General features: G+C 41.9%; 1 protein-coding gene across 2 annotated transcripts in view; it reads left to right on the top strand.

Moving 5' to 3' along the window:
• TNKS (tankyrase) overlaps nucleotides 1-23,029 on the top strand; it is a 275,303-nt gene that overhangs the window by 216,232 nt on the left and 36,042 nt on the right. For both annotated transcript variants that reach the window (XM_037896522.2, XM_007065877.4), the window contains 6 exons: nucleotides 4,907-4,986; nucleotides 13,043-13,188; nucleotides 14,290-14,455; nucleotides 17,482-17,701; nucleotides 17,975-18,084; nucleotides 22,160-22,348. In XM_037896522.2, the coding sequence (XP_037752450.1) occupies nucleotides 4,907-4,986; nucleotides 13,043-13,188; nucleotides 14,290-14,455; nucleotides 17,482-17,701; nucleotides 17,975-18,084; nucleotides 22,160-22,348 (911 nt within the window). The remainder of the gene's footprint in view (nucleotides 1-4,906; nucleotides 4,987-13,042; nucleotides 13,189-14,289; nucleotides 14,456-17,481; nucleotides 17,702-17,974; nucleotides 18,085-22,159; nucleotides 22,349-23,029) is intronic.

Here is a 23,029-nt window from a genome sequence, read left to right as displayed (position 1 = left end):
AAAAAAAAATCTTCAATATGATTTGAAGGGGGTGCCATTTTAAAAACCAAAGCTTGTAAAGTGTGGGTACATAAAGGAGATGCGTACCTATGTATACATTAGATATGTATATCCTCTCTCTCTGTGTGATTTTATATATGTGTATTAGAGAGAGAGAGTGAGAAAGAGAAATAAAAATTTAGGGAATAAATGTGGAGAGGGTGATTAATCATGTTTCCCTTACTGTTAAAGAGATTATCGGAATTTAATTTCAGGAAGAGGTAAGGCAAAGCTTTAAAATTAAGCATTTTGAAAAGCAAGCACTTATTTGTCTTTTCTGTGAAAACTTTAATTTCTTCTTCGAGTGCTTGTTCATGTCCATTCCAATCAGGTGTGTGCGCGTGCAGCATCCGTCGGGTCGGCCTGGGCGACCCGCCACCCCCTCCGTTCCTTCTTACCACCAGTGACGGTGGCTGGAACTCTCGCTCAGCAAGTTCGTTCTTTATCTGGTTGTATATAGTTAGTTCATTAGTGTTATTAACGTTGTTAGTGTCTTAGTATAGAGTTTGTTGGGGGTTCTCCCCAACCCCCCCGCCACTCCAGTTCCCGGAACCGTGGTATGTCGCGGTCCCCGGGTTTCAAAACCTGTGTGGAGGCCAGAGACGATACGGCCTTTAAAAGAGCAGTACTCCAATCCGTGGATAGCTCCAACCCCAGCTCCTAAATTTGGCTTGGGAGTCACCTGATTGGAATGGACATGAACAAGGACTCGAAGAAGAAAAAGCAATTACTCACTTCCCGTAATTATTGTTCTTCAAGATCTGGTGTTCACGTCCATTCCAATACCCAGTCTCCTACCGGAGCAGCCAGCAAGAAGGAACTAAGGGGGTGGCGGGTCCCCAGGGCTCTATATGAGGCGCCATGAAGGCACGACTCCAGGGGGTGTCCAGGCCGGCCCAACGGATGCTGCTAGGGGAAAAATCTTCCAACCAACGTGCACACGCACACACCTGAATGGAATGGGCGTGAACAACACATCTCGAAGAGCAACAGTTGCAAGAAGTGAGTAACCATTTTTTCGGACATCATGCAACACTGGTTTTCGGCACAGGAGGCAGTATCTTTGCACTTAGGCAAAACTCCCACCTATCTCCCTCCTCCAAATACACGCACAAACCCCCGCAAAGATTGAGGCTGACGTGATGCACGCGATTGCTTTGTGTTGCCCTCAGAACAACAACGGGTTGTTGAGCATGTTTTGTTCTGTGTTCCAGGTAATCAGATGTCTTAATCCTGTTTATATATTAAAATCCCATAAATATCTGTGCAGATTTATTTTATATAGGATTCGTTTGAAGAAATATTTTTAAATATTCAATTTAGCTTGATGTAAAGACTCTTATTTAGCTCCATTATTGCATTACTGAGAAGTATTGGTTAAAATTATCTTGGAGTATGCTTGATTTTTTCCCCCCCACATGTTTTACAAGCAGGGATATTTCACAGCTATGAGATCACAACTGTTCAAACAGCTTTCTGATGACCTCATGGGTGGGAGGTCTGTCTTTACTCAAACTGGTATTGAGATTTTGATTATGACCATGAAATGCAAATTTCTAATGTATGAAAGTTCATAAAATGGGCTGATTAGAAAGTTTTCTAAACTCCTGTTAAAAAATGCTGTTTGTTTATCTTCTCTTAAAGCGTAAGTACCTTTGTTTCTTTGCTCAGTCAGCTTCTCAAATATTCAAAGCCTTTCCTTAATCAAATCTCAATCTGGTGGAGTTTTTAATTTCCATTTCCAAATTTAATTAGATTGTATTTCTGATTTTTGTGATCCTACCTTCATTTCCCGTTTGAAGTCAGTTCCTGGGCCATATTGTGGTGTTAGAGGGCAGAAGGCCAGAGAGCAGATAAGGAAACAACAGCTGAAGAGCCAAGTCCCAGGTGGTATTCTGTGACCCTATCAAAGCAGTAAGATACTCTCCAGTGCAGCCTCCCTACTTCAAAGCTTTGAGGAGGCTGTGGTCAGCTGAACTCCAGCAGCTGCTGGGGAGAGGAAGGGAAATGGGGTAATAGACTCTTACTAAGATCATGACTGGAGGGAGAGGGCTAGAATCTGAACCTTCTAAAAATGAATTCGGTTCATGCCGTGATCTGCCCAGGGCTGCTGATACTAGCAGTGAGCCTACTGCATCCCCTTCCAGCAGCTTTTGGCACATCATTTACTCATGTCCGTGCTGGCAGCTGCCAGTGGTGCTAGCTTCCTGGGTAGGCTCAAGAGAAAGACTTAGCATTTCTGGGCATACCAGAGATGCTGATCCCGTCCCTAGAGGGTTAAGTTTGCAAGAGTTTCCTCTGCCCTTGCTCTTAGTGAGCATTTCCCCACCTTCGCAAGTGGGTTCCTAGGTTCTGCCTTTTACCTTCCCCCGTAGCTAGCGCTGTCCACTTCTCTCTCCTTTCTCCTCTACCCTGCGCCACACACACACACACCCCCAAACACACACTCTCTCTCTCTCTCGCATAGAGACAGAGGGGAGGCAGATTAATTTACCTTTGTGGCAGGGTCCAAGAACAGCAGCTGGGATATCTACTGCCTGTGTGCTTTGCAACCTTCTGCCTGCTATGTCATCACAGGATGTGTCAGGAAGAGAAAACAGGGTATACAAATGAGAAATACAACCTCAGATTGAACTGGCAAATCAATATACATGCACAGCTAGCTGGGAATTCAGATGTCCATTTGTACTAGTTGTGCTCTTCTGCAAACAGCTGATTTCACTAACTGGTTAGAAATAGCAAAGTGAGAATTGTGGACGTTTTAATGACACCAGATCACTCTGTTTGTGTACTTGCAGAAGGTGCTTGTATGGTCTGTTGGGTTAATTTTCTTAATGATAGTTAAAATTTTATACACATTTTTAAAGCTTTCTTTTTGTCCTTCAAGAATTACCTCTGCAGACCCACTTTCTTGTGGGCATACTCCTTGGCACGGCAAGCTCTGAACCGTCTAGAAATAGTGGCCCCTGGGGCAGTGTGCCTGTGGTTTCAGGGCATATAAGAGACCCCATCCCCAAGTGCTCTGTCCCTTTTGACCTGAAGTAGGAAATAGTCTCAGAATCACCAGTTAGGCTACATTACAGAAATAATTATTCCTCAGCTCCTTAAACTGAATGGGGGGTTAAGTAATGTGTCCTCCCACTCTGAAAAATAGTCTCCAGTAAAAAGATAGGAGAAAAGAGTATAGTTGCCAGAAATGTTTGTGACACAGATGCCACTTTCGACTCATATTTTGTTGTAAAGCTTGAAATACTGAAGAGTTTCCAATTCAGCAGGCAAAAGTGACCAGAGGACAATAAACTTTCCAGGGTCAGCTGAGCTCCCACTCCTTTCCACCCAGCCTCTTCCTCTCTTCCCAACTGACTGTCTTTCTCACTCAGGTGCCTCAGTCCTGCACAGCTCTCAGTTGGAAGAAGAGGAAGCAACATCTAGTCAAGATGGGTGAGGGAGGGGTACAGTTTATGGCTGGGTTTGGAGCTAATGCCTGTAATTTTTAACTATCCATTAAAAACGAGGAAAGATATATTTAAAATGCATCTTTTTTATTACCTCCCCATTCCCATTCACTTTTTTTAAACCAACTCTGTAAATAGAGGCAGAGAGATTTTGTTTTTCAATTTGGTAGTTGGTGATGTTGTGACACTTGGGCCTTCAAATTTACCCAGATTGTGAGCTTAACTGTAAAAAGTATGTAACAATTCATAAAATGTTACGATAACCAAAAATAGCAAATGTTGAAGGGCACAGTACGAAAGGAATGCAAAATAACTCTGTTAGTCTAAACAAAATATCTAAGTCAGTATAATTCAAAAAAATGTGTTTTGCTACCCCTCACTTTTTGGGTCCTTAAAAGAACGAAATTTTGTGGGGAAAGTACAAAAGAGTTTTTAAAAAGCACACTTGAAAGAACAGACAGAGGCTACTGAAGCAAGCTTCACCATCATGGCTGCCACTTCCTCTATTTCTTGGGACCCCGGGCCTTCCTTATCCTGATCTTCAGAAATGTCCTGACCAGACCAGGCCAGGGGGAGAGAGAGGGAGCCACTTTACAACCCAGATACCACCTGGGATGAAAGAACTTTAACAGCAGCAGCAATAAAAACAGCTCGAGCCCATGTCAACTAACATCTTCTCTTTTTTCTAAAAATGAACAGTTATTACCATCTTTAATACCATCTAAGAGACTGTCAAACAAGGAATTTTTTCTTTCTAAAACTCTCTCCAACTAAAGATATAGAAAACAAAAAATGTTAAAACGAGAGCCTTATTTAATACTTTATGTTTCAAAGGTTTTAACTGTTTCTCCTTCTTTTCTAGATCTTTAATAAAAGGTTAAAAAGGTTTTTAATAGTATATTTGCCATGGTGCTAAGTAGGCTGAGGTCTCTGTACACCAAACCCCAGACCTTGTTTAAAACTGTTTAATATTAGGCAGTAACTTAGTTACATTAACACCTCTAGCCCATTATTCCTTCTAAATTAATATAACTGTGTACATTGTTACATCATCAAGAAATCCCACCTGGCCAATCAGAGTGCACCCTGGACAATGACTGCCCAAAACCAGATTCTAGAGTCCATCTCCCTCTCCCTTTGCTGTGTTGGCTCTGCAATACTACCAGGAGTAAAAAACTGTACAATCCTATTCCAGTCTCTAAAGTCAGCAGCTCTGCACCTTATTGCCTAAGTGATTTTTGAAAATGGGACTTAAGCTGTGCTAAATTGCTTAAGCACTTTAAAAAAATTGTGCCTGTAGTCTCTTTGGTCAATTTAGAAAATGTGTGAGGCTGAGTTTGTCCGTATTATGGCATCTTAGGTATTTTGGTGTAGGGCTATATAATTATCAAAGTTTCTTTTCTTTTCTGTAGAAAGTACACCTGTACGCACTTCTGATGTGGATTATCGACTGTTAGAAGCGTCCAAAGCAGGAGATTTGGAAACTGTGAAGGTAGGTTTGTCTAGGTGATACTTGTAGGATGGAAAGTATTACTGAGCAAGACCTTCTCTGCTAGGAGAAGGTGGAATGACCTAAAAATCAAAAGGGAATCCTACAAAAAGTGGAAAAATGGACAGATTGCTAAGGAGGAATACAAAAGAATAGCATAAGCTTGTGGGGACAAAATCAGAAAGGCTAAGGCAAAAAATGAATTACACCTGGCAAGGGACATAAAAGGCAATAAGAAGTTTGTTAAATACATTAGGAGCAAGAGAAAGATAAAGGAAAGTGTGGGTCCTCTACTTAGTGGAGAAGGAGAACTAATAATTGATGACATCAAGAAGGCTGAGGTGTTTAATGCCTGTTTTGCCTCAGGGTTCACTAAAAAGGTTAATGGTGACCAGATAGTCAACACAATTAAAATTAACAACAAGGGGGAAGAAACACCAGCCAAAAATGGGGAAAGAACAGGTTAAAGAATATTTAGATAGCTTAAATATATTCAACTCTACAAGGCCTGATGAAATTCATTCTAGGGTACTTAAGGGACTAGCTGAAGCAACCTTGGAACCATTAGCAATTATCTGTGAGAGCTCTTGGAGGATGGAAGAAGTCCCAGAGGGCTGGAGAAAGGTTCTATTGTTTACCCATCTTCAAAAAGGGGAACAAAGAGGAGCTGAGGAATTATAAATCAGTCAGTCTTACTTTGATACCTAGAAAAATACTGGAACATTTGTAAAAAGAAAAGGAGTACTTGTGGCACCTTAGAGACTAACAAATTTATTAGAGCATAAGCTTTCATGAGCTACAGCAAGCTCTAATAAATTTGTTAGTCTCTAAGGTGCCACAAGTACTCCTTTTCTTTTTACAGATACAGACTAACACGGCTGCTACTCTGAAACCTGTCATGGAACATTTGTGAACACCTAGAGGATAATTGGATTATAAGAAATAGCCAGCATGGATTTGTCAAGAACAAATCTTGCCAAAACAACCTAATTTCCTTCTTTGACGGGGTAACCGGCCTAGTAGATGGGGGGAAGCAATAGATGGGATATATATCTTGATTTTAGTAAGGTTTTTGACTCAGAGCATTTGAAATTTTTATAAGCAAATTAGGGAAATGCGGTCTAGATGAAGTTACTATAAAGTGGGCGTAAAACTGATTGAATGACCGTATTCAAAGAGTAGTTATCAATTGTTTGCTTTCCAACTGGGAGGATGTATATAGTGGGGTCCTGCAGGGATCAGTCCTGGGTCTGGTATTATTCAATATTTTCATTAATGACTTGGATAGTGGAGTAGAGAGTATGCTTACAAAATCTGCAGATGACATGAAGCTGGGTTTTGAGCATTTTGGAGAATAGGATTATAATTCAAAATGACTTTAACAATTGGCTGATTCATCTGAATTCAGTAAGATGAAATTCAATAAAGATAAGTTCTTTGCAGTACTTAATGTAGGAAGAAAAAATGAAAGGCACAACTAGAAAATGGGGAATAACTGTCTAGGTGATGGTATTCCTAAAAAAGATCTGTGATCTACAAACTGAATACGAGTCAACAATCTGGTGCACGGGAAGTAATTGTCCCACTCTGCTCAGCACTGTTCAGGCCTCAGCTGGAGTACTGTGTCCTATTCTGGGCACCTCACTTCAGGAAAGATGTGGACCAGTTGGAGAGAATCCAGAGGAGAGCAACAACAATGACCAAAGGTTTAGAAAACCTGACCTAGGAGGAAAAGTTTTTAAAAAAAAAAAAAAGGGAAGGGGGGGGCTGTCTTGAGAAAAGAATATTTAAATGTGTTAATGGCTGTTATAAAGAGGACTGTGATCAGTAGTTCTCTATGTCCACTGAAGGTAGAACAAGAAGTAATGGGCTTAATCTGCAGCGAGAGAGATTTAGGTTAGATATTAGGAAATTTTTCTAACTATAAGGATAATGAAGCTCTGGAATAGGCTCCCAAGAGAGATTGTAGAATCCCCATCATTAGAGATTTTTAAGAACAGGTTGGACAAACACCTGTCAGGGATAGTGTAGGAATACTGGGTTCTGCCTCAGCTCACGGGGCTGGACTGGATGACTTCTCAAGGTCCCTTCCAGCACTACATTTCAATGATTCTGTGATCTTGGTTCTGTCACTGCTTTCTTTTAAATGTTCAGAAATGTTGTTTTTTCTTGTTCCTGTGAAATGACCCCACTCTCCCATGCTTGGGCGCTTGTGCACATGAGAGTTCAGGCACACGCTCAATAATGTGATCATTATACGGTGTTTTCCCTACCTAACCACTCTTTCTTCCATTAACTGTGGAATGCAAAGCATCCGTGAGCAAGTATTCATTAATGCCAGTGCCTGTAAATGTAGTGACCGTACATAATTTGTTTTATCTAAAAGATCAGCCACAAAAGTCAGATCTGGCACATGGCACGTACCATAATTATGGTTTAAATAGAATTTCTCTTTTCAGTGTTCTCCACCAATCCAGACATTTGGAATTATAGTTCCTCCCAGCCATCTGATGGAGACAAAGCACACATGCTTTTGAGAATGTCACATATAAGGGTCCAGATATCCCTTAGCCATTAGTAGATTGAGCACACTGTGTCCCCCTAGCAGGCTGCCAGAGGAGAGAGAGAAGTAGGTCCTTGAGACCTAAAGGAAGCCGCATGGCACACTTTGGTCTGTGGCTGCCATAGCAGCTCATATGAGGCACTGAAAGCCAGTGAGCCTTAGCCCCTCGTGCAGGGCTGATGAGAAGGGGAGAAAAGGAGACAATTATACTGGGGCCCCAAGCTCAGGGGGGCCCTAAAATGTCTTTAACAAGGGTGAAATGGGAGTGAAATTGGAGGGGAGGGGTCCCAGAGAACATGATGAACAGGGGCCCCAATTTTTTCTCGATTGGCTTGCCCATGTGTAACAGGGAAACCCCCACACCTTTACTAGCATATCCATAGCAAGAGAATGAGGCCCCAGTACAGGGCTGGGCTCCAATTCTGCTAGCATTGCCAGACCTCCTCCTGCATGAAGTGCCAGGGCAGCTTGGGCTTGAGAGGGGTGAACAGGGCCAAGTGTCCCCTCAGAAAGCCCCGAAAAGGTAGGAGGCGCCACACCAACACTTGGCCTCTTTAGGGCAGGAAGGGATTCAGGAGCCCCACAATAGGATGATTGCTCCTTGGACCCCAGCATCTGCAGCTCCCAGGATAAAGAAAAGGAGTAGAAAACAGGGACAGACCCAACTCTGCCCCTTCCTTGGGCAGGTGCAGCACTTGCCTTGAGGAGGGACACTGGTCCTAGGAAAGCCCCCTGTAGCTTTCATAGTCATGTCTTGGTTTGAGCTGCAAATTGAACTGTCTTGGACCTTGAGCACCTTCCACCATACCCATGCCAGCTGATGAGCAGGTCTAGCACCAGTCTTCTTCCTGCAGAAGATTTGCTCTCCACCATGGAGCAGGGAGTGTACCAGCAGCTGCAGCCCCGGGAATCAGCTTCCCACACACACACCATTGCCAAGCAGACTGGGGGCAGAGAGGAGAAGCTGCTCCAGCTGTTCTTAACAACACTTTAGTCCTCATAGAAAATGCGGGATGGGAGCATCTTGCTGGTGTGTAGCTCTGCCTGCAGATGCTCACCAAACTCCGTCAGATCAGAATTCCAGCTCCCACAGGGGCAGGTAGGAGATTAAGGACAAAGAGCAGCCACCATTCTCGGTTACCCCTGAGAGGTGAAAGGGATGAGCTAAGGAAAGAAAGCAATGTGCTCTTCCCTCTCCATGCCCCCAACTGACTGTGCCCAGCTTGGCTCCACGTGGGCGGAGACACTGAAGAAGAGAAACCTCTACAGCTGTCACTTGGAGCAGGACCACACCTCCAGCTGCCTCCTCCTATTCCTCCTCGTAGGGCTCCCCTGCTGTTCAGTCTGGACTTCACGAAGATTTGGGGCTCTGCCTTCTGGTATTTAAAGAGCAAGCCAGGACAGAGACAACAGGAAGAGTGCAGCCCTCATCCATTCCATTGCAGAGAAGAAATAGCTGAGTCCTGGTCACAGAATACCACTCAAGATGTCAGTCCAGTCAGACACGACTCAAGTCTGCAAGGCCTAGCTGAGGAGGAGGTCGAGCAGTGAGAAATAGGCTTCCCCAATCTTAAGAGAAGGCTGAACCCCTTACAGAGGGGACCAGCCAGTAGCGTAGCTGGGGGGAGCGGTACAGCGGTCGCACTCCCACCGAGCAGAAGTGGGGCCTTTTTAATTTTTACTTGCGCGGCGGGTCAGGCGATGCTCTGGGTCTTCAGCGGCACCCGCTTGTATTCACCCGGCAGCACTTCGGGTTTTCCGCGTCGGGTCCTTCACTCGCTCTGGGTCTTCGGCGGCATTTTGGCGATGAGGGGTCCAAGTGAAGGAGCTGATGCCGGAGCGCCACCAAGTGAGTACAAGCGGGTAGCACCTTTTTTTATCTCCACTCCCCCTGTTTTCTCCACCTGGGTACGCCACTGGGACCAGCCAACATTGTTAGAGGTTGGCATGTACTTGGGAGGTATTTGCTGGGGCCAGGGAACTCTTATCCTCCTCTTACAGGGCTCTACTTCCATGTTGGAGCAGAGACTAGGGCACCCTAGACAGAAAACCAGCCCAACAAGGCTCTTTGACCTCTGGGTGTCAGACATGGAGGTGCTCCTTTAGAGCCTGAGGGATGGATGCTGCCGTGTCAGAGGTGGAAAGAGAACAGCAATCCCTCTGGAAAGAGAAGTAGCTCTCAAAGGTCTTCTTGACAAATGAGGTATGCCTGACAAGGTCCTTCATAGTTACTATAGCTTCAGTACATGCGACATGCACCTCCCATGGGGCAGTGAGGTGCCTACTGAAGCTTGGAAATTTCCAGAGGCCAAAAATGAGAGCTCTGAGCAGGCCAACACTCTCCTAGTTTGCACTCGAATATGTTGTCCATGTATTACACCATACAGGATATAATCCTATCAATGGGAGCCTTAGCAGAGGGCCGGAGACCCCTGCAGCTAAAACAGTGGGTAGCATATTCTACCTCCAACACCAGGCTAGAAGCCATACCCTTTTTCAAGGCAGGCTTTTTTCAGGAAGAACTTGGAGAAGATCCACTAGCTCTTAGCGTCTTCAGAGAATTGAGGTCCAAGAGATTCCCAGCAGGTCCCCAGAATTTCAGATCAGTAGGCGCGTATCCAAGGAGACGAGGACCTACTAGCTAGTCCAATAAAAAAGGCAGACTAACAAAAGGATTAGCTTTTTATGTTACCAAAGAAGAGGTAACAGACTGCAGGGATCCCTTTCAGGCTTTAAATCGTTTGTCTGACGGTACAAGGGCCTGAGCGCAGAGTCCCAACATCACAGGAAGGCTGAGGGATTTCTTCCACATATGGGTCCCACCATGGGTCATGGACATGATAATAGACCAGTATGCCTAGTTAAGGGCAATGTGAGATGATCCAGGGACTTTGTCATTCTGTTGCCCTGTAGCCATGTCAGTTACAGATACAGGCCAATCGCTGGTCTGGGGAGAAAAGGGACACAAGGATCTACTTAATTGTCTCCAAAATAGTGGGGGAGTCTGTGTCCAGTTTTGGACTTGCAAAGAGTCACCTCCTTCCTCGGGATTCAGGATGGAGTCACTAATGCCTGTTTTTCAAACTGAACCATCTCCAGGATATGCCAATCCTTGAGTCTCACCAGAAGTGTCTTAGATGCATGGAAACAGGAGCAAATCGAACAGATATCCTGGAAACCCCACCACCCCCCACTGGTCCTCAGACATTCTTGTCAACTGCTGGAAATGGCCCACTTTGATCACTACAAAAGGTCCCCTCTTCTCTCCCCCCCGCCCCCCCCCCCCCCCCCCCCCCCGCCCCGCTCTCCTGCTGGTAATAGCTCACCTTAAGTGATCACTCTGGTTACAGTGTGTATGGTTACACCCATTGTTTCATGTTCTCTATGTATATAAATCGCCCCACTGTATTTTCCACTGAATGCATCCGATGAAGTGAGCTGTAGCTCACAAAAGCTTATGCTCAAATAAATTTGTTAGTCTCTAAGGTGCTACAAGTATTCCTTTTCTTTTGCGAATACAGACTAATATGGCTGCTACTCTGAAACCTGGAAATACTCTGGACCTTGGATTTATTGTACATTTAACCCCTTCTCCCATCCGTGATAGTCAGGGTACTACAGAAGTTTGCCAGATCTAGGGGAGCTTTTTGTAGCTCCAGTATGCTGGAAGGGGGATAGCTCAGTGGTTTGAGCATTGGCCTGCTAAACCCAGGGTTGTGAGTTTAATCCTTGAGGGGGGCCATTTTGGGATCTGGGGCAAAAATTGGAGATTAGTCCTGCTTTGAGCAGGGGATTGGACTAGATGACCTCCTGAGGTCCCTTCCAACCCTGATATTCTATGATCTATGGTCTTAGATTCTATGATCTAAGAAGGCAGTGGTACCTGTAATTGGTGATGTCTGTGTCCCCACCCTCTCTCCAGCTCTTGTTAATTCTGTTACCAGGGATAGTGTCCAGTAGTTCATGACGGCCCAGCACAGTTTGCAGTCTCAATTGAGGCCACAGTGCCAGTCATCCTGGATATCTTGCAAGCTTGTGTAACTTTGAGCCTGAGCGTCAGGTACATTCGAGTTCAGGCCATGATAGTCACAGTGTTCAGAGGCTCAGTTGGTATAGTCTCAGTTGGCTATCATCCCAAAGTTTCCAGGTTTCTGAGGGCAGTGGATAAACTGAGAGTGGTAGTTCATTATCCGAAGCCTGCATGGGGCTTGAATCTGGTGTTAAGTGTATCCATGGCTCTCCCTTTGGATCATCTGAGAAGTATATCTCTGCGACAGCTATCCTTAAATCCTGTTAGTAATAGCATTATGTTCAGCAAGAAGATCAAGGGAGCATAATCCCTTTCCTGCAAACAGCTGTATATAATTTTTCTATAGAACAAACGAAGTCTGAAAAAAATGGGTTCATTGATTCTTAAGTTAAAAATTGAAAGGTTTTTTCATACGTGTGTAAAATTTGTGGCAGGGAAGAGTCAGTTCAGCCTAAGGCTTACAATGTTGGAGTTGAATATGCACAATAGACTTCGCCAGTAGAATTTGTACTGCGGAGGTTGGCCAGACAGAAGTCTCAGTCCCAGTACTGTGGGGGTTTCCCTATGCTTCAGAATAGACTAGAACATTGCGTGGTTATAGTTGGTAAATGTTTACTCTTCAGTGGTGACTACTGTAGATCTAAGGCAGGTTTGGATGTTAGGGCCACTGTGAATTCTGTTAGCTTGATCTAAACTTGCAAGAGTTTTTAAAGCCTATCAGACCTTACAAAGATTTCACCATTTCCCAGACTATCTTGTGTCTGAAGAGGGAGACAGAGGGGTAATGGTGCCTCCCCATTCAAAGCAGGCGACCTAGACAAAGGAGCACATGGCTAAGATAAGAGTTCTTACCTCTACCACTAAGTGGCCTTAACTTTTCATTTTTATGTAGCACTTTAAAAGTATTGTTTAGCTAGATCTCGCAACATTCTGTAAGAAAATAGCATCTTATTAGGTGGGCTAATTGATGGGTTAACGAAAGTAGAAAGGTTGTGATTTCTTCAAGATCATACAGCAAATTGGTATAAGAGCCAGGATTAGAGCGTAGCTCTCCTGACTCCCCATTCCACTAGGTGCCATTGTTTAATCCACTAGACCATAGACCTCCATAAACAAGCCACTAACATGTCTTTCTGATTCCCCATCTGCAAAATGGGGATAATACCTGCTTGCCTCATCTCTTGACCCAACTAGACTGGGATTCTGTTTACCAGTATTCTAAGTTGTGGCTTTGGAGAGTGAACTCAAAATATACTGCCTTAAAATAGGGGGAAAGTTGTCAAATCGAAGCCATGAAGTTAGGAAGTGCCATTTTCAGTTTATGAAACATCCCACTATCAGAAAAGAATACTTTTTACTTTTCAAACTTTAATTAAGGGGGAAGAAATGAGTTGAAAACATAAACAAGTTTCTAACTGTGATCAAGTTCTGTAGTAAACGTTTTGTTTCCTCTTTGATCTCAACAGCAGCTTTGCAGTCCTCAGAATGTGAATTGCAGAGATTTGGAGGGACGTCATTCAACCCCGCTGCACTTTGCTGCAGGTTATAACCGTGTGTCTGTAGTAGAGTATCTGCTGCACCATGGGGCAGATGTGCACGCCAAAGACAAAGGGTAACTTTTCAGTATTGTTTCTTATTAACCAGTGCTCCTCACATTCATTGTGGGAGAGAGTTAATAGTCTTCTCAGTAATGTTTAGCTTTCTGATATTAAACGATAGTATTATAGTTGGGATAACTTTAATCTCTGCAGCTTTTTTTCTCCTCTGTTCTCTGTTTTGTTTTTCTTCTTTCTGCTTAATAACAGTTTATCAAATATTTTGGAAGGTCTAAAATTAGCTTTTTACTTATATGATGTGAAATAGCCAGGGTGAATGCTGTACATTTTTCTCTTCTTCATAGATGGTTTATATTAATACAAAAAGTTAACTTTTAAAAAGTTAACTATTGTTAACTATTGTTCTCTCTAACTATTACGACATGTTTTCCCCCTTTTAAATCAAACTATCAGGAAAGGCTAGAAATACTATACAACCTCTTTATTATTTCTAGCCTTTCCAGGCACTTTGATTTAAAAGAGGGAAAACATGTCACAATAGTTAGAGAAACCAATAGTCAACTTTTAAAAAGTTGTTTTTCTGTATTAATATAAACCATCTATGAAGAAGAGAAAAATGAACAGAGTTTCAAGGTTAGGTTCAGATCCTAAATGTCTTGAAGTTTTAAGCTCCTTTCAAATGGAATTGAGTACAGTTTTTTCCCCACAATATTACACATGCATGGCTTACTAATGCCCAAACTTCACATGTCAGATGGGATTTTAGCCACCCACTAAAACCCTTTTTGGAAATTTACACCCAAGTGTCCAAAGTCGACATTACAGCAGTGATTCTTGCAACATATGGTTATTGTTAGCAATATTGATATGGCCTGTTTATAGAAATTATTAATAATGACAGTTGGTCGAACATCATCAGTTAAAAACATCATTGGCAGGAGCTGAAGAAAAGCTGTTTTCATTCGCTGCCTGGAAAAGGGATGTTCATTTCATATGTACCTCAATAGAAGGGCATGTAAAGCTGTGAAACTGGGGCTACTAAAAGATGCTAATAGTCTTTTTTTCTCTCTGAGGCTGTTTTATCCACGGGAGCTTTGTAAACTTGTATTTGAATTCGACTTTCTGTGACAATTAAAACTTTCTTTCTCTTTGATTAGCGGCTTAGTACCCTTGCATAATGCCTGTTCATATGGACACTATGAGGTGGCCGAGCTATTGGTGAGGCATGGGGCCTCTGTCAATGTGGCAGACCTGTGGAAATTTACCCCGCTGCATGAAGCAGCAGCAAAAGGAAAATATGAAATCTGCAAGCTGCTTTTAAAAGTAAGTCATTTACAGTTACCAAATGTCTTTTTAAATGTGTGTTCTGTTATATTTAAGATCTGAAACAAAGATCATTTTATTATTTTTCAGTAAATTAATTTGAATCCATTTTCATCTTAAATTTTACTGTGATATCTGGCGCTTTCTATATTGAATGTAAAGTCATTTGAAGTGCCTTTCAGAACATGTTCACTTTATTAAAATTCATCAGTACAAATGATTTTTCAAGACAATGTTTTAATTTATTCTGAAATATTCCTCTAATACATTCAATAATGTCAGTTAAATAACATTTACTTCATACAAACTGAAACAAATGGAATTAGTTTAAGGATACAAAAAAATGAACTTTTACTTGTGGAATAGTTGCTACAATTGAATAAACTTTCATTGATATTTGTGCAAGTGTACAGAATACAGCAATAATTAAATGTGGTCTTTAGAAAATATCTTATGTATGAAAAAATCCTCAGAGGAAATGTAAATTAAGACAGTTTGGAAGAAGCACGATAATCAGCAGGAGTGCTCAAGCTAGCAGCCCCTGCTTTAAACAAAAACCCTTAATGAGAATGTTTAAAATAAGCTTGACAAAATTGCAAGAAATTATTAGGGAAATTAACCCCACACATTGTTTTCATCATAGGCGTTTATATACTTTTTTTAAAAGGTAGGCAGTTGTCAGGCTCTCTTCACCCCTTTTTACATGGTTGCTGCTTAGCCAAGCTATTCCTACTCAATCTTGTTATTTTTTCTGAGGACTTTTTCACTTTGATGGAGGACCACCACAGCAATTTAAAATCCTGCTGCAGTAGAACCCACAAGCTCTCCCTCACAGAGGTCCCAGGGCTGTGCTTGTTGAGGGTCCCTAAAGCGACATCTGATTACAGAAGTTATCTCAAACTCTCAAATGCACTTTTCTTTTATCAGCACTGGAGTGCTCTGCAGCCCAGGATCGTTCCAGGGGGGGATTAGCCGTTCTTGCACTCAACCTCAAAGGATCCTCAACAAAAGTCGGTTCCTTAATAGACACATCACAGAAGACTTAGAAGCACTCCCTAAGGTCCCTAGGAGGTTGAGGTTATAATACCTGTTGTAAATCAGACTTCTGCATCCAAGAGCTAAAAGGCTCCAGTGACACACCCTTAAAATTGGCACTGTTGGTCTTTAAATCTGTTGGTCCTGGGTACATTTGAGACGATTTCCTTGAGCCTTGTACTGGTTGGCATTTGTGCTCGTAGCCCGCTGGTTACAAAGGGTTTCTGCTGCTCTGACCGGCAATAATGCCTTTGTTTTGGTGTGCGCTGGGATGCGGAATGTGCATCCTCCTGAAATCTCCCTTACTTTGTTCCGCTCCGCTTGAATTTAAAAATATTAAAAATAAAGTTGTTTTTTCAAATGTATTTTTGGGAGGCGTGCTGTTGGCCTTATCTCATGTGACCTTCTCTTCCATTACCTTGCTTTGAACTGCATCCTCTCTTTTGCTTCTCTGTGCTTGTAGGTGAAGAGGGCTGTCTTTGTGTTCCTTAATTTTTGTCTGTCTCTCATTAGCATTCTCCCTGTCTGTTTCTATATGACCCTATCAGCATATATCTGAGCCCATGGATGCGTGTTTTGTTGTCCTCCAGAAGGAGAAAAGTTCCACTTTGAAACCTTTCACATTAGGGATCTAGAGGTGTAATTTTCAGAAGATTGCAATAGACATTTTAAACAATGTGCCACAGAGAACACTCTCTCCAAAAGCTGCTTGGATGCATTAGAGCCAATCTCTGCCCGCTTCTTCCATTCACATCCTTACTCTATACTCCTGTCTAATAGACACAGCCTTGGAAGCAGGAGAGTGGTAAGCCCCCCCCTACCCCCCCCACCAATTGCCCACCTTAGCTAACAGCAGGGCTGTTTCGCTGGTGCTAACAACTGTTAGACTGCTCTGAAGATTGCTATACAACACAGTGGGTAACATGTTGGCAGTTGCCAGCACCTTGTCTATTGCAACTCTCCCACTGTTATGACACCACAGGAACTGTTAGCAGTGGTGGGAAAGTTAAGGGGAGCTAACCTTTGGTAAAAACGTTCCCTTATGTAGATTCACATTTCTCTCCTGAATCTCGGCTTTGCTACATTATTGCCATTAACAATGGTGCAACTCACTTGGTTGTAGTGATGCAATGTGTCCCTGTGGGCCATCCTCTTCTGAGTGCTCCATTGCACTGCATCAACATTCAGCACTCCTCCATCTCTTCCAGGACCAGCACACTGGGTACCTATTCCACAGGGCCCAGAGGTAGAGGTTTGTGGGAATAGTAATCCCCAGTTAGAGAAACTGTACTAAAAACTTTTAAATGTGGATTGTAGAAATCAGCATTTTGCATTGTATAAAAATATATACTTCAGTTTTGGAACAAGAAAGCCTTTATGTGGCAGTGCAGCAGCTTGTAAAGCACAAAACTCAGGAGCTGCAGTAGCTCAGAACAGAATTATCAGGGTATAGGAGGAAACCTGCACAACCTGCAGAGTGGAATTGCAAAGGGGTTACAGGAGCATTGTCAGATTGTACAGAAGTGCCTTTACAACACCAGTGCTTTTAGATTATGCTAGCACTGCAACTGTGAAGAATGACCACATGCAGAATACAGCTGGGATGAGCCTTGCTCCACGCAGCTGCCTTTACAACGATGCAGTTGCAAAACCCGTGAACCATGGCAAGCTGTGTAATGTATAGGTGCAAGAAGTTACAAGTGCAGTGTACATCTACAGCACCACAGTCCTCTAGTATAGACAAGGCTCTTCAGACCTGTAAGGTTGCTTTGTAGATTAGCAGTTTGGGTTTAGCTTTCGTAATGTCTATTCTGTACAGTGGGTATCCACTAAAGTACATGGCTGTTAATTCATGAAAATGGATTGCCAAAATCTCACTAGCTTTGAGAGCATTCCCAGTGCTATGCTGCAGAATGCAGTCCATGAACTGACATACCTATGTATTGCACTCATGTATTTGTGGCAATAACATGTAGAATTGTTATTTGCAGCATGGAGCAGATCCAACAAAAAAGAACAGAGATGGTAACACTCCTCTAGATCTGGTGAAAGAAGGAGACACAGATATACAGGACTTGCTGCGGGGAGACGCTGCCTTGCTAGATGCTGCCAAAAAAGGTTGTCTGGCAAGAGTGCAGAAGCTGTGTACACCAGACAATATCAATTGCAGAGACACCCAAGGAAGAAATTCAACACCATTACATCTTGCAGGTAAGCAATTTACCAGAGCTTCTAGACTCTCTTATCACAGTTATGCAATGGAATCAACAAAAAACAGAGCATGTTATAAGGAACTGACATAGTAATAGTTTCACAGCAAATTGCCTTGGTTACTAGGCCAGCTGTCTAGACGTATTACAGGAAGACAGTAGCTTGCAAAAGAGGTGCTTTTGAACTCCAAAAATCAAATAGTTTTAGCTTTCCCACCTTCCCAGTTTTTCTGTTAGTTCTACTGATACTCTGTTTTCTTTTCTCTTTTTGTAGCTGGCTATAATAACCTGGAAGTAGCTGAATACCTTCTAGAGCATGGTGCTGACGTTAATGCTCAAGACAAAGGAGGACTAATCCCCTTACATAATGCAGCATCCTATGGGGTATGTATAAGCATTTATACTTGTGATTTACAGTGCTAAGCTTCTCGTAATTTTGTAATATTTTTAGTACACAAAGTAGGGGGAAGTCTTTCAAGTGGTTGCATCTAAAGCAAATTATTGCGACAGACTGTCTTATCTGGAACGAAGTTTGGCCTCCGTAGCCATGAGGGAATTATTGGTCCAAGTCACTACGATATCTTACTCCCACGGGTCTCAGTGGCTTTCATAAAAAAGCCCAGAATTTGACTAGGAGGGGGATGCAGTTGGTACTACTGTATATAGGGTCACTTACAGAAATTTTGGAGTACCATTGAAACAGTTGCTATTATGGCAACCAAAACATTTGTAGCAAGTTGGCATAATGTTTGGCCCCTCTTGTTTTTAACCAAAGAAATCTCTCCTGCAGTTGTAGAAATAGGCAAAGATTCAGATGGTGATTAAGAGTTTGAGTGGGAAGGAAGAGAGAGCAGTGTCTGTGCATCAAGCACAAGTTCATTGTGGAGCAGCATTATTAGGATGAGTAGTCTGTTAGTGATCTCCCTTCCTTCCCACCCTCACAAAGCAGCATTAACATATAGAGAATCAAGCATCTTTATGTGCAGTATCTGCACAGATGTAAGATGGACCTTTCCCTAAAACACTACATGCCACTTTACCTTGTGGGTGATTGCAGAAGGAAATCTATTACAAGCAATTGCGTGAAGTCCGTTCTTGAAAGAATCCCAGGTAGATGAAAGACTACATACATGACACTAAGTTAATGCCGGATTTGTTTGCCTCTTCTAGTTGTGTTTTCCTCTGCTTCCTCCCATTATTGTAAATGCAATTTTAGCAACTAGAACACTGACAAAAATGACTGCACTGGAGATCAGAGGGGAAATGGCTTGAATGCGGTAATTGAGTCCAAAATTGTTTTCACATTTATACCAAAATGCAAGTTACCAAATTGTATATATTTAGTGGTGCTATTGTGATGCTGTATTTTATGCCTCAGTTTGTCAGTGGTTATTTCAGATACTGTACCAGATATGTTGCAATATGTGGGTATGATGAGAAGGATTAACAATGGAATGGAAGCCTCTAATCTGATTCTTCCTTTTGCTAAGGATCATTTGAAGTTGTTAACATTATTTGAATATTTAAGTCTTGTGCTGCAGGTGTTTTTTTCAAACTTCAGTAAACTAGCTCTTTTCCATCTTTGCAGAACAATCCATCACAGCTCAGTACTTTTTCTACGTCTTCGAGGTCAATCCTTCGCTTTTAATGTACACATTTTATATAGTTAAACTACAGGTTATTTATCACATTTGTTAGCCTTGCATTTCATTTACTGTGTTTTGTCACAGCTGTATAGGATAGTTCTTTTAAATTCTTAAGAACTGAGCAGTACTTAACCCTTGCTGTTTATTGCTCCCTCAGACATTTTGTCAGCAAATTTAACAAGTTTGGTTTCTCCAATAGCTAAACAGTAAATCTTACATAAAGAAGGCAGCAGGAAAAAAGGAGACAGAGCTGGTTTTTTATATGCCTTTGACAGCTCTTGCCTCTCCCATTTACAGATGTCCACAGTCTCTGATTTAGTGTTGTATTAGAAAACTTGGTTTTAAAAGTGGGATAGAAGGGAGAAAAGTGCCAGCCTCCCACAGTTACACAAAGAAGTTTCATTTTTAGTCAGTATAAAATATTTATCTAGCCAAGAAGGTCTGATAACCATGGAAGGAGAACTGGGAACTCTCTCCATGTTTTTCAGGGAGTGGTAGTGAGTGGCCATATGCTTTGTCAAAAGTCTAATGACCTTGAAGTAAAATGAACAGAAATTGGGGGAGAGAGTCTTAGAGAGCCTTGAACTGACCATGGATTCCAAATGAAAATAAGTGTTGCGATTTCCATCTTGCTCTTCATGCAGAGGGCTACAAGCTTACCCCTCGCTGACACCCACAACTTCAGTATCAAGTGTTTTAATCTGCTGAAAGGGAAATTGGAGGGTATTTGGAATAGAAAATTGCCAATAATTGTTTCATACTAATAATCACTTTAAGAAATCATAATTCCAGTCTAATTCAGTGTCCCCTCTTCTGCGTGGCTAATGAGAGTTGTGTTCAATGTTCTTTCATCATCTTTTTTTTAAATTGTTCTCCTTATTGTATATTAGCCATCGGCACCTCTTAATTTCAGTGACATGGCATAGATCAACTGTGAAGGGCGGAATACTTGGTTGCTCCTGAATTTTTATCTAATATAGTCAACGTTTTGTAACTCCTTCGTTAAAAATTGCTTTTCCTTTAGTTCCCCCATCTTCATGTTGGATATACCCTGTTTGTTTACCACATAATTAGGTAGTGTCTTTTATACTATGTGGCAGAAAAGTATGGGAAATACCAATTGCTCTGCAAGTTCAGAAGGGGAGAAGTGAGGTTAGCCATCTTTTAAACCAATATTTCTTGAGCGATAAAGCCAAGCCTTTTTGCGAGAGGTTGGTAGCTACTTTAAAAAAAAAAAAAACCGTAGGGAAAGATGAAATCTGTCAGTGTCATGAATCTCTGGGTTTGGGTCTGTGCTGACTATTTCAAACAAGTTTTCATACTTCAATCTGCTGGTTTTTTTAGCTGAGTATACTGCTTTTGCCTTTATGCAATGATAAACCAGTCAGTAAAAATACTCATAGGAAGGTGGTACAGGGAGTAATTTTTCCCTATAATTTGTTTCCTTTTCTTCTTTTTTAATTTGGATGATGATTGAGCAGGGGGTTGGGCTAGATGACCTCCTGAGGTCCCTTCCAACCCTGATATTCTATGATTCTATGATTTTAAATGGTTTATAGTTGTAAGGGTGGGGTACAGAAGCAAATTACATGTCTGTTAAAATGTCACATCTGTAGCCTATGGAAATAAATGTAGATGAGGGAAACTGTACCAGCATCACTTTGGTTCAAAGTATTTTTTGTAGCTCATTGTACCAAATAATGAAATAAATGCTCAAGGGCCAGGTTTTCAAACGGGTTCGTTTCAACCGGGTTCAGCTGCAACTGAATCCAACCACCTTTTTAGGAGCCCAAATGGGAGTATTTCTTAAAATGTGGCCAAAAGTCACTAAGCTGCACTAGCTGACACTGTATAAACGGCAGTAGTTTGAACACAGAAAATAATAATGCTTCTCTTCCCCGGGTTTTCTTATTTTGTATATTTTATTGTAAATCAGTATTCTGTAGATCCTTAACCGTTTGCTTTCTAACATTGGGTGTAAGTCAATGAACTGCTAAGCAGAACGAAAACAGCAGATGAAACGTGTTCCTTTATCCCTGTTCATACATATTTAAAATCTACGTCAGGCCATACAAGCTACAGCAATCTGAATCTGAAGAAAGATGGTACAGCAAAGTCCCCGTCCTACAAACACTTACACACTGGATATCAGGGATATCACACACTTACAGTAAAGCACATTTGTAAGTATGTGCAGGATCAGGGTCTGAAAATGTAAAGAATTCTTCTTAGAATAAGATAATGCAAATCTAAAATTCCACATAATTATCCCTTTCTGTAACATCAACCAAAGAAAATCACCTAATCTCATTATTCTGGAGCTGAACTGCTTAATAGCTTATATACAGTACAGCTAAACTACATGATTAAATGCAATCCAAAGCAACTCGCACAACTGATTCCTTTGAGCGAATTGGGAAGTTGGGGTTTCCTTAGCACTTTCATATTTAGAGAAACGTAGTTTATTCAGCTAACAAAATATGGCCTTGTGCTGCCTTATGTGGCTTTGAAATCACAAAGCTGAGTCAGGAAGAGGAAAGAATGTCCATCATTGTTCATATGCCCATTGCTGATGGGAACGTTTTTCAGTCTTTGACTGGAGGGAAAGTTGTTGTGACCTAGGCAGGTGAGTTGTAGAGGTGGGTGTAAATAAAGGGAGGGGAAATGAAGAGGATCTCTGAATATCCATATTATCTCTGCATAAAAGAAATGAAGATGTGACTTAACAATATCACATCGTATGGCCTCTACATTGCTGTACCCTGTAGCAGCTACTCTGTACTTTAATGATAAAAGTATTGGTTTTTTTTCAGCATGTGGATATAGCAGCGCTCTTGATTAAATACAGCACATGTGTAAATGCAACAGATAAATGGGCATTCACACCGTTGCATGAAGCAGCACAAAAAGGAAGGACACAGCTATGTGCTCTGCTACTAGCTCATGGAGCAGATCCAACCATGAAGAACCAGGAGGGTCAAACGCCTTTAGACCTGGCAACAGTAAGTTCATATTGCAAAGCATCAGAAACTGTTATAAAGAATTTGCTTTATGTATTAAATGACACTCAGTGCCTCCACTGTGCCAGTGGTCCTCAGCCTTCTCCACCCTGGGATTTGGGAAGGGTAGGGTGGTCAGGACTTCTTTACGTCCATGCACAACCCCTCTGTTGGCGGCAAGCCCATGCACAAATCGTAGGATGAGATTCTAGTATCTTAGTTAAGGTTTAAAATACCAGTTTAATTCCCAACACTTTAATTTTACCCAGACTGAATCTTTCCACCTGAAATGTCACGGATGTGAGCTTTAGCCAACACACACTTTGTTTATTTGAATCCTTTCAGTGAAATAGATCAGACTTTGAGGAAGTATGAGTGTTCCAAAAAGGGGATTCTCAGTTCTTAAATAATTTCTTAACCCTTTTTAGGCACAACATAACTCCAAAACAATGTGGCTAGAATGACCCAGAACCTCCAAACTTGTTGTTAGCTGTAGGTCTTCCTGAATACGTGTCTTTGACTAGTTGGGTTTTGTTAGTGGCAGGATTAGTTAAAAATAGTTTCCACATATCTTATAGGGCACACAGAGTTTATGAATTCCAGGTGACCCCATTATTGATGGTTGCTATGTGGGGAGTGGCACACAGAAAACTGGAAAGTAGAGACGTTTGGAATAGACAGGGG

Source organism: Chelonia mydas, chromosome 4 (assembly GCF_015237465.2).
Source record: "Chelonia mydas isolate rCheMyd1 chromosome 4, rCheMyd1.pri.v2, whole genome shotgun sequence".
Taxonomy (NCBI): Eukaryota; Metazoa; Chordata; order Testudines; family Cheloniidae; genus Chelonia; species Chelonia mydas.
Note: the sequence above shows the minus strand (reverse complement) of the source record. Positions and strands in the feature narration are given on the sequence as shown.